An 11,947-nucleotide genomic window follows, 5' to 3' on the forward strand; every position below is an offset into this window, starting at 1 on the left:
ACTCCCTAATTCCTCCTTCCCTTGGTGTGATTCTGAATGCTTAACACTGGTCTGATGACTTAAAGTGAGTCATGATGCACTGCAGTTGGAGGCTGGGTATTAATGTAACATCCAGGAATAATGGAAAACTGAAGTTCCTCTTGAACATTTCCTCGCACACTCGTCTGTGCCTGCTCTTAGAATCCAGCGGTGAGCTCAGTGTCAGAGCGGGTTTGCTTCACTGATAGAAAAACACGACTTTGGAGTTTCTGTTTTCCTCGCTGAACGTTTAGGGCATGGGGAAGTTGTCCACGTGAGCTGCCACCTCAGTATCATTTTGCAATCATTGTCTCAGCTGCACTTCACGGCTGCTTGTTCTCAGTGATTTGTACTTTGTTCTCTGGACGTCAGTGGAATGTGCCATGGCTGCATGGCACAACCACCACATGGCCCAGGGTTGTTATCAGGTCGGATTTCAGTGTCTTATTGCGCCTGCTGTTTTTCCCAAACTAACTGGTTTGACTTTTTGTCTCCACTGTGCTGGCCTTTAGCTTTAAGGAAAAACAGGTAATGTGATCATAAAATGTGTTCATGTTCAGTTTGTTTTTTTTTCTTTTTTCTTTTTTGTGGGGGGGGGTTGACTACAAAGGTAATATAAATACATTTAGCTGCAACGTGACAGGCGAATTGAGCAGTTTGATGTCAAATAAAATGCATTTAAGTGGAAAGATTGAGGTCAAAAGTGGGTTTGGCACACCTGTTGATAGACATGACAAGGCCTTTTTATTTACAGATCATGGACGGCCACCACTGGATGGTTTGATAAGATTCCAAATTAGATATGCCACTAATCAAATTCTGTTTACATACACAGTAGCTTCCTGGTCAGGGCTGGAACATTTGCGTGTCTGCACGCATAAACATTACTTCCTGGGCGACTGGTTTTGTGTTTACATGCTGCACCTGGGCCACAGCGCTAAAAAACACAACATAATGTATCACTACCGCGCTGGTGACAGATAGATTTATGCTCCTGTTACACTCAACAATTCCTCCCAGCTAGTTAAATAAGGGACGTGCTCGTCAGTAGACTGTCAATGGATGTGCAGAGATGTCCTGCATTTCAATGCACACGGAACTGAAATGCTGCTTGCTGGTCCAGATAGATACAGAGGTAATATAAACACAACCGCCCAGTCGCTGCCCACATCTCTGGGGTTCAAACAGAATAATAATCTAAAGAAAAATTTCAAACAACTCAGGCTGATTAACAGGCTGCCACAGCGGTTAAACACGTACAGAGTTTGTGCAAACAAAAACAATAATCAGCTATCAGAGAAGTGCTGATAAGAGTTTTGAAAGCAAAAGAGTGTGTAGTGCAGGGACAACACGACTTCCCACACAGCAACAGGGAACGCTGCGTGGACACTGTGCGAATGTCTGCTTCATATTTATGTTTGTTGCGCTGTAATTGTTGAAGACCTGATACTTTGATAGCTTTATGTAATGCATTTCATCGCATAAACAACACATTTATCTGATTTGAGTTTAATATGAGTGTGTGTGTGTGTGTGTGTGTGTGTGTGTGTGTGTGTGTGTGTGTGTGTGTTTGACCTCTGCCTTGATAACTTTGAGAACTGACGCTCATCCCGTCTGTGTTTTTTGCTCTGACCCCCAGATCTACCAGGAGGATATGATGCGCTCACTGCTACAGAACTCCCTCCATGTGTTTCGTGCCATCAGCGGGACGTCCACCAACCTGGGCTGACCTCAGTCCCGCCACCGCGCCACCTGCCCTCACATGCACCCTCTCACTTTTCCCTAAAGGCCCTGAACTGCGCTTGCCAACCCCTCCCCCTTCCATCCTCTCTGGAGAAGAAGCCATTTGGCTATCTTCAGCATCTCTGCTGGATGTGCAGTAAATGGCTGTGATGAAAGATCGCAGCGCAGCAGTATGGATATAATATTCAAACCAGAGCAGCAGTATTTCTGAGAATGTATTGCAGCAACACCAATGCTGGCATGTCAAGTTCAGGTGTTCTGCTGAGTCATGCTAGGCTGCATTGCACTTTTTTTCTGCCTTTGGGATAAACCACAGGATTGACTGTTTTTTTTTTTTTTTTAGAGGGAGGTTTGTGTTTTCCATCCCCTCTCTGCAATGTTTCCCTCCAGATCTATGCAGGACACCACACTCCCTCCAGAATGATTTTTTACTACTCGAGTCGAGTTTTAGAAGACAGCGGCATCTTTTCCTTGTGCCAGTGCAGTGTTTGTGTCAGGCCAAAAATTGAGCTATAGCCCAACTCAACAGTTTTTTGTTTTTTTGTTTTTTTTTTGCACGATTGACAGCCGTCCAAGCATACAGCATCGAGATAGTCTTTCATGCCAAGGGTGAATGTTGATAGGCTTGCGGTGCATTCCAGCCGGAGTAACAAATTGTGATAAACATGAGTCACATTTAACGAGCCGCAGCTTACAGTAGAGTGAACATCACAGTTACTTCCCTGTTTCTAAAGACAAACATAAAAGCCTTCTCAGTCTGATCCAAAGTTGAAGTAAATCAAAGACAATCCTCAGGGGTGTTTTAAAGCTGCCTGATAAAGATGCTCCTAAGAAGGGTTTGCTTCATGTAAAAGTAGCTCAATTACAAGTGGAGGTAATAACTAATGTTCTCGATTGTATTGGAGGGAATGAATATTGCCGTACCAGAAAAGACACGATTATGATGTTAAATTCAATCAGAGTTGGGTAACAATCACTGAAACAGTCGTCTGTAGGGACTCTTTTTAGACATTTGAAGCCAGAAACGGGATCTGAGGCTGGGACGTGCTGATTGCAGCCATGTGATAACATTTACTTCAGCGGAGTGAGTTAAGTGAAGACTTCCTCTCCTCTGGGTCAAGATCCAGTGCCTTTCAGCTCTGCCTTCTGAAAAGACTCCCTTATCTCAAGCAATCGGATCTTCATCACATGCTGGTTATCCACGATATTTCACAAGTGCTACACTGTAATTAGCAGATAGATGAATAATATTTAAGCAAATGTACATAATTCGTTGTCATGCTGTAAAGTGAATTCTGTATCCATGTATGTTTGTATGTACTGTATGTATGTATTTATATTTGGCTGATTTGGGACAGTTGTTCAGTCCAAATCTGTCTTAGCAGAGAGATTTTTTTTTTTTTTCATTTTTATTGCATTGTATACTGAAGTGAAGCTGCTTGTCAAACTTACTTTGTAAAGCCTTTTTCCAATAAAACCTGGAAAACCTTCTGAGGCCAACACTCCCTTCCAAACCTTGCAGACAGTAGTTGACAAACCAGTCAAACCACAAGGTTCAGTTAGTAGCTGTTCTCATGCTTTCATAAGATCTTCCTCTGCCGATGCTGCCAGCTTGTCATGGACGTCGGTCTCAACTTCGAAGAAACATGAATCAAGAATCTTAAAATGCTGTTAAGGCGTCTACATTTACATGACGTTTGCCGCTCTCTCTGCCGAGGAAGACTGTAATAGGATGGGTCAGCTGCCAAAATGGACCATGTGGTGAGAACAAAGGTGATGAAGTGCCCTGTAGGGTGCTTTTATTACAGAGGTGTTGCAGCCATACTTTACATCTGAGTCTCACCAAGCAATCTTAATCTAAACCATGTGTTTCATCACAAATGCATTAGCACACTCAATGACTCACTCACTCAGTGTACACTGTCTGGACTATGCCATGCACTTCCTGTAAACTGACTGAGTTAAAGCTTGTGGACTCATTCATACAGTAATAGGGTTTTGGGATCGGGTGGACTTACTCTGTTTGTTTTCCTTGACCTTGTGCCATCAGTTTGTCCACTCAGTGCTGTTTGTTGCTGCATACATCCATTAGCATGCACATTATCAGCTTAATGATTCACAGACTCATTTGGAGCCTGACGCCTTCCTGGAAGAATGGATGGACACTTGCGGTTTGGGATACTGCGCATGCGCGGTCTGCCTTCATTAACAGAGCCGCACGACCAGCTGTCTTTGACTTTAACCCGTTAACGGAGTGACCGTTACGCCACACTAACGTGAAGCTTGCTTAACATTCCCGTGCTGTCATTATTGCCTTCCACCCACTTTCACCCCGACTCCTCCCCGCTGCTCCCTGAGCGCCCGGCAGCCCCGCAGAGACAGTGAAGGCACCATCCGGGACAGGGTTTACATTTCTCCCTTGTCCTTCGGGTTCTCATTTGTTTCTTCTTTTTTGATTCTGGACTTTCTGCTCCACCTATTTGCGTCTTGAACGCAGTAGCATAAATTGTCAGAAGGTTTTTTTCTTCCTTTTTTTCTTTCTTGTTTCTTTTCCTCGGTCACCGGAGGACCTGGGAAGTTTACTCATTTCCAGATGGAATAAACGTTCAGACGCTTGAGGACAACATGACGTTCAGTCGGAAGTTTTTTGCCTTCGTGACATACACCACCACCATGATGGTAGTTTACTGTAAAGCAGGTAAAGACTCCTCCGTCACCTGTTATTGACTTTAAAAGGAGATATGCTACTTGACAAGTCGCTTACGCGTTGTTATGGCTTGATAAAGAATTGGACCACACTGCTAGCTCGTAATGCTGAAGTTCAATTAAGATAGCAGGCGTTAATGACGCACTTTCGACGCTTTTGGCACAATATAGCATAAAAAGTACCAGTAATTTCAAAATTATGGACTCAAAGTCCGTTGCCCCGTTGAGGCGCATTGAAAGCTAGATATATATATATATAAAAAGCCTACGTTAAAGAATAGTTTGTTAACCCTGTAGTTTTTAAGTCTAGGGATCCGTCCATTATTGTACTATATTCGTTATTAGCCAACTAATAGGCTATTATATGTTAATAATTATTAACTCAGATTTTTCAGTATTTTTGAGTAAAGCTGAGATGTTCTCTCAGTATTTAGCCCCGTGATTGTTCGCTGTTTGTCCTGTAATTAGCGTTTGTACATATAAGGGTTTCTTAATAAATAAATAAATAAAAATGTAAATAAGTTGGTGGTCATGAGTCGGAGGCAGTCTTTCCTGGAAGGACGTGGGCTAAATTATTTCATGGGGGAAAGAAGTCCCACAGCGACCACAAACAGTACTTTAAAGACATTCCCACATCGATTAAATGCCTTGTCGAATGTGAATGAAAATATTTTGATACACATTCATTTAAGTAATTTCTCACCTGTTTTTACAAACAGCGGTTTGCCCTCGTTTGGATTCGGTTGCGCATCTATGTTGCACTTACGGTTCAGGCCCTGAGCGCAGCCGAAGCCGGGAGAGAAGGAATGAACGCGACCATCAAACACGTCGTTTTAAAACTGATCAGGATATGTTTGGGTGAAAATGTCTATATGTGGAACTAAAACATACCCAAAGAGATTTCACAAAAGGGGAACTTTTTTGTTTTTGAGACAGAAAGTGGAGGCACCTGTAAACTCAGTAGGTACTATTGGTCACATGGTCATATGGTGACATGGTTGTACTGAAGAACATTTTTGTGTATGAATCTACTTGAATTTTTAGCAACTCTGAGAAAGATGAGAAAAACCCCAAAGGCACTGACAGGTGAATTAACCTAATGATCATGTTTTTTGATGGACGGGAACACCAGGGTCCCCAGAGGAAACACAGGCACTGGGACAACATGCAAACTCCACACAGAAAGCTCTGCTCACCACTGAGCTGCCACAGCTCATTGTTCCAAAGCTCACTGAGTTGACAGCTGATTTGACCTTTTCCTCAAAATGTGTGCAGTGAGGTGATTTCACTGCATTGTCTTCACCAAACATTCAGGAGTTTAAAAGGAATCTATTTGAAATTTCAGTGAACCTGTTCAGGAAAAATGATTTCTACTTCCACAGGGTGGCAGTACTCACCATACAGCCAATCACCAAGTGGAGAGAAGTAACTGAGTACTTACACTCAAGAGTTGTGCTTAAAGATAATTTGAGGTTATTTTATTGGACTTAGTATTTCAATTTTACACTGCTTTATACTTCTACTTCCCTCTATATCAGAAGGAATCTTGTACTTCTTAGACCACTGCTTTTATCTGACAGTTGGAGTGATTTGACAGAATAAGATTTTACAAACAAAACATGGGATCAGTTTCTAAAATGTTAAAATATCCTGCAGTATAAAGTAATTAAGATGTACTCCACCGCCACAGGCTGCAACATCAATATGCTACTTATGTGTTCAAGCATCAGTAATAATATTCCAGTAACATGCAGTATTTAATAATACCACACTCTGATAGGGACCATTCGGCCCAACAAGTACTTTAATACTTAAATCATCCTAATAAAAGTACATTTTTCTGCTAATACTTGTGAATGCAGGACTTTCACTTGCAACAGAGTACTTTCATGGAATGGTATTGCTTCTTTTACCCAAGTAAATCATCCGAGTACTTCAATTTTGAGCAAACAGGCATGTGTGATTCAATAAATGAATGTGGAAAAATGAATTCATGGATTACTGAGGCTAATGATCTGAGCCTAATTAATTGGGAACAGGTGAGATTAATGCCTCCTCTCATTATCTCTTCCTACAGATCGATATCCTCCGCCGACAGGGTTGACATATGTGTGGCTCGACAAATTTACTCTGAACGTGTCGTGGAAGAAGCCCAGCGGTCTGCCAGACGACCGTGAGATCGCGTTTCTGATGAAGATTAGAGGAGATAAAGTAGGCAACATGATGAAACTGGGTGTCTTGGATATTTGTGGGGGGCCAGTAGTTCAGCAATATCAGAAGATAATTACTTCACTCAAAGCTTGTTGTAACCCAGCAGCTACAGATCACATGAACTTTAAATGACATTACTGCCAACCAGTATGACCAGCATGTTTTATTTTGGTCTCACTTAATGTAATTTAGTTATTTATTTGACTGTTTGTTTATTCATTCAAGAAGGAACAGTGCTGGAAATTGTTCACTTGGTATCCAAATTGAGTTTGTCAACAAACGGTTGAGTGCTGAAAACCACGTGTTTACAAGCTACAGATATGTTGATTCAATTATTACTGACTATTTCTCCTTTGTGACAAAAAGAAACACAAATTTTTAGCAATTTCTAAATACAGTAAATAGTCACTGGACTTCATGCAAGACCCAAATTCAATTCTTGAGTGAGCCAAACCTGTCAAATGAGTTTCAAGTCATGCTGCCTTCATCGGAGTAAACTGAGACTTCAATTAAGATCCTGTAATGACATTTTAGAAAATATATAACTAAACAAGCTAAATGCAGAATGAGTATTCTGATTAGTGATTGTTCAGACAACATGTTTAAATATGTTACATAATCGTCATTAAAGCACATGTTGTGTTTCCTTCAGTCTGAGAGGTGCGTGAGAGGGAGCAACGTCACACAAAGTTTTCTCACCAAAGATATGCCTTCTGATCGATGGACGTACGAGATTTGGACTGTCAGTAAATCCTGTAACCGTTCGACTGAGGGCACCCCTGCGACCTTAATCATCAATACCCCGAGGCCCCGAGGTAAGAATCAGAAGGCCCAAGTAACTGTGATGCAGTATGATTCTTTAAAGCCATGCACGTGTATGTATGTATGTGACACCTTCTCTTTTGTACTGTACAGCTGAAGTGGTGAAGGACTTCAAGTGTTTCATCTCTAATGAAATGAACTGTTCCTGGATCCCAGCAAATCGCTCTCTAAACCTGATGCTGTCCTATAGGTGAGAAGTGAGGTGCATAAAGTTTGACACTATATGTGCCAGGACAAGTCAGGCCCAAAATGGGCCAAGCATAAGGCAAAAAAGTTGCCAATCACTCTACAAAAGTCATCGTTGAACATAAAATGATCGATGTTACACATGCCGTGTCGGTTAGCATAGCCCCTATAGTTCCTCTTTTCTTTGTTTGCTCTCTGACCAAAGCGTTCATCTGGCAATCAGCAGTGCAGGGTGAAAGGCTTCGCTCAGCGCTGGTGTAAATTCGGTAACATAATTCAGGAACATTTTTCAGACCAGGGGGATTTTAATGAGCCAGAGGTCATCTGTGAGCTTTATGGACATCTAGTGGCACATGAGGGAACTGCAGGGTTCATGGTGGTTTTCAGAATAGTGAAGCTAAGAGGAGCAAACCAAAGCGAGTGTTGTTTTCATTTAGGTGAGATGCTTCACATAAAGCATGTGTGCTGGCTGTTGCCTTCTCTAATCACCTCCCCATTCTGTCATTACAGGACCTGTGGAAGTTTGGAGGAGAGTTTAAAAGGCTTGAAAAAATGCGTTCGACCGTACAGCAGCGGAGAGAGGCATGGTTGTGTTCTGCACAGTGATTCCCCCGCTGATAGCATCTGCATCCTTGTGGAGAGTGAAGCTGGAATGAGCACCTTTAAACCTGCACTAGGTTGGTGTTACCTCTGATAGTTCATTACTGATGTCCTTCCAAATTGTGAAAACGAAAACGTTTGCTGTTAAAAATGTGTTCAGAAGCAGTGATCTCTCTCCTCAGTGGTACCTCCACCACAGCTGAGCATCAGTGAACACAGTGGTCAGCTCGAACTGAGCTTTACACCTCCGTTGATCGGAAACAGTCAGTGCTGGATGTACAATGTCTGCTACAACCAGTGCAATCAGTCCATGGTAAGTTGCCAAATGTCACTGTTTATCGAACAGTTTTAAAGTCCTCCCTCTATTATATTATACACTTTTGCATTTGCCACACTGACGTTGAATGTTTGCAATGAATGAATGAATGAATGCAAATGCCACAAATGGGGACATAGATTTGTCTTTCAGGACAAATATCTTGTATCTGTATGTCATCAGTGGCATATAGTTTCTCTGTACCTGACAGAGAGCAATGCTGTGGTTTTGTCTGCTGTTTTTTTAGAAATGCCTGACCACAAGCAGTGGACAAACTACGTTGAAGGTGTCCTACAATAAAGGCTGCATTTATGAGTTCCGATCCAAAGTCATGACTACAGAATATTGCATCAACGCATCCAGCAGCTTCAGTGAAGCTCAACTTTATGGTAACGAGATGAATATTTATTTCAGAAGATCACTAATTTCTCTGCTGCATTTTCCATATTCCTTGCGTGCAAATGCAGCACCCTCCCTGTAACCACCTCTTCACATATGTCACTTCTTAGCTTCTGTTTATCAGTAATATCAGTCGTTTATAAAAGGGTGTGCGGTTGCTCAATGCAAAGCACAAAATGTCTCTGCACTACATGACACCAGAAAGCTGGAAATGTTTTCGAAAGCTGGAGAAAATGTGTCTGTTGTTCTTCACAGCTCAAAACAAGCCTCCTGATGGGACGCTGACTGTTGTTGCCATTGTCATCCCCATCATTCTGTCCGTCTGCATCATTCTGTCCTGCTACTGCTTCAGGAGGTACGTTTGAAAAGACAACAGTGCCGTATACCCAAGTTAGAGAGTTCAACCTACCTGCCACAAAGTGTACAATGTACATTTCTGCATCAGTTTTTATGAAAGAGAAACCAATCTGACCCACCCTCAGACACAGGTAGAGCCAAAGTATCACAGCACAGAGAAACTTTCCTCCTCTAGCAGATGAAGGTGGAAACAGGTTTTGGAAATATTGTATGCTGGCTGTGTCTTTATGTCGCTGACATGCTTGTTGTGGTTTGTCTGTTTGTAGGCACAGCAGCATTATTTGTCCCATCATACCAGATCCTTCAACAATATTCAAGGAAATGATGATGAACGGAAACAAAGAGCTGAAGGTATATTTTAGGACAAATAAAAGTGTGTGTACTCTACTCACCTGCTCTTCCTGTCTCCACAAATACTCAATACACTGTTGTTTTTTTCAGACCACAACAGGAAGTCTCTACACACCAGTGCCAGAACTCATTGAACCCTGCAAAATTACCCTTGTAGCCGAAAATGGTGTCCTCGAGCAAAACTCCTGACGTGTACAGCGCCTGCAGCAAAGCTCTGTCTTCCATGTGGTGGAAAGTTTCAGGTCTCTTGCACATTTGACAGGTGTGATGAGGAATGAGCTCCGCTGCACCTTTACTGTACTGACCTGAGAGCAATTCTGTATCGCTGCAACCAGGTGACACTTTCAACCACCAGAGGACAGCAAAACCAAAACTCTGCTGAGAGCTGCTAATGAGTCACCATCTGAGCTGCTGAGGCCTGTCAGGGACAGGATGCAGAAATGCACTGAATCCTTGGAGTAACCTTTAAAAGGCTGCCAAGTGTGGACCTGGAAATACAATCAGGATAAGAAAGTTTGGCATGCCTGCACTGTGATGAGATCTTCCTGTGGGGCACTGAGGAGGAAGACGAGGATGAAGACAGGCCATGTGTTTGGTTGGATTACGTGGACTACTGCAAGTGGGTCAGTGGAGACTGCTTTTACTGGAAACTGTCCTACCTGCCAGAGGACCTGGTGTAACCCTTTATCTGCTGTACATGTCGTGGACATCACAAGAAATTAAAAATGTCTTGGCACAGCAAGACCCTCTTTTGTATGATTGATGCCCAATGACTGCCATCATGGCAGCTAAACAATAGGAAGGAAGCAATAACCTAAGTGGTGGAGAGGCACGCACTTCTTGCCGCTGAGTGATCCCTAGACAGCACAGGAAGCCAAGAACCACAGCGGCTCTCCTCCCCCACACACGTATTCATCCCCAAATTAGGAGAGGGTCCGGTTTGCATGGATACAAACACTTATGAGAAACTGATGCATGACAGTCAGTGGTCTGTGCTTAATACAGAAAGAGACGGGTGAAATTTGGAATGTCTACTTCACATGTTCACCCCAGTTCTTCAGTCAACCCATTATTAGTGCATGTCAGAAGGAATCACATTTCACTGTCAGTCAGGAAATGAAGCGATCTGCATGAGCTTCGCGGACACACTGGTGACTGTGACTGTCTTGTTTTTTTTTACAAGAATTGATCTGACGCGTCTCTTTAAAATCTGTGGTGCTGAGAAGTATTTTAACCTTTGTATACGACTTGAACATTTTTGGAAAGATAACCATGATTGAGAACTCTGTCGACATGTCAGACATTACGCTGATTAAAACTGGGCCATCAATGGGTTGATTGTGTAATCTTCTGTGTGCTTTCTCATTCACCAACACGCCCAAAGGCCATTTTGCTGTTACTCACACACTTCCTTCCTTGAATTGGGGGTGTTTCATTTACCAACTCCATTTGTCTGGTGATGATTAATGATTTTTTTCCTGCTTCAATAAGGAATAAAGAAAGAGAAAGTGTTTTTTTGTTGCATGCTTTCGGTTGTGTACCACTGGTTCATTTCAGTGCCAGTTTAGTAGGAAACTGGACTTTTCACAGCATGTCAATGACCATTCTGATCATTATTATGAGATTTATATGGCAGCGAGCAGTTTATTTATTTATTTATTTTTGGACAGACGTGGACAGACCTGGAGGAAAACACTTGCCCTCTGTTGGTTTTATGTCCTGTCCTTCCACTTCAAGTTTTCCCAGTGTTTCAGGGTTCTGAATCTGGAGTCTTTGATGAAAAATCAAAAAGCGGCTTCGCAAATGCTTAGGAGGAAGGAAATGGTACGCCGTACACTCATCTCCATGCCACCATAACATTTCTGAGAAAGACAGAGAGCAGCTTCTCTCTTAACTACAACCGGGACTGAATGGGGAAGTGCGACGTATTTCAACAGAATGTTTCCTCCACAGAACTCCTGATGCTAAATTAGGTCTGGTCAGTCCACTTTCCTTTGAGCTCCTCCATGAAAGTGTTCCTGTCGAGCTTGCATGTTGTTCCACGTTCCGTTAAACACAATGTGGATGTCGTGGGTGATACTCGCGTGCGGATCATGACCAGTCCTGACGCCATCACTGTAACTGTATACAGAAAACATTTTTAAAAGCTGTTCACTGAGTTCAAGCAGCATTTTAAATTTGGGGAAAGACCCTTATTTGCTTTCTTGTTCGGGTTGAGCACTTCATGAAGGGGGGAAG

General features: G+C 42.5%; 2 protein-coding genes across 3 annotated transcripts in view; both read left to right on the plus strand.

Annotated features, from left to right (window-relative positions):
• dock11 (dedicator of cytokinesis 11) overlaps positions 1-2,258 on the plus strand; it is a 53,141-nt gene extending 50,883 nt beyond the window's left edge. For both annotated transcript variants that reach the window (XM_070993393.1, XM_070993394.1), the window contains one exon: positions 1,658-2,258. In XM_070993393.1, coding sequence (XP_070849494.1) covers positions 1,658-1,747 — 90 coding nt within the window. In that variant the 3' untranslated portion in view covers positions 1,748-2,258. The remainder of the gene's footprint in view (positions 1-1,657) is intronic.
• A 1,883-nt stretch (positions 2,259-4,141) lies between these two features.
• LOC139351499 (interleukin-13 receptor subunit alpha-1-like) lies at positions 4,142-10,894 on the plus strand. Its single transcript, XM_070993432.1, has 10 exons — positions 4,142-4,459; positions 6,545-6,678; positions 7,331-7,493; positions 7,594-7,690; positions 8,197-8,363; positions 8,469-8,599; positions 8,850-8,991; positions 9,257-9,356; positions 9,625-9,709; positions 9,800-10,894. The coding sequence occupies exons 1-10, from the start codon at positions 4,387-4,389 to the stop codon at positions 9,896-9,898; spliced, it is 1,191 nt and encodes a 396-aa protein (XP_070849533.1). The 5' UTR covers positions 4,142-4,386; the 3' UTR covers positions 9,899-10,894.
• Positions 10,895-11,947: the final 1,053 nt, after the last annotated feature.

Source organism: Chaetodon trifascialis, chromosome 23, assembly GCF_039877785.1.
Source record: "Chaetodon trifascialis isolate fChaTrf1 chromosome 23, fChaTrf1.hap1, whole genome shotgun sequence".
NCBI lineage: Eukaryota > Metazoa > Chordata > Actinopteri > Chaetodontiformes > Chaetodontidae > Chaetodon > Chaetodon trifascialis.

Bases quoted from the DNA above. Each gene is read 5' to 3' on its own strand.
- LOC139351499 (XM_070993432.1), top strand. From the start codon at position 4,387: ATGACGTTCAGTCGGAAGTTTTTTGCCTTCGTGACATACACCACCACC. The intron at 7,494-7,593 runs GTAAGAATCAGA...TGTACTGTACAG, and splicing joins CAATACCCCGAGGCCCCGAG to CTGAAGTGGTGAAGGACTTC. The intron at 8,600-8,849 runs GTAAGTTGCCAA...CTGTTTTTTTAG, and splicing joins ACCAGTGCAATCAGTCCATG to AAATGCCTGACCACAAGCAG.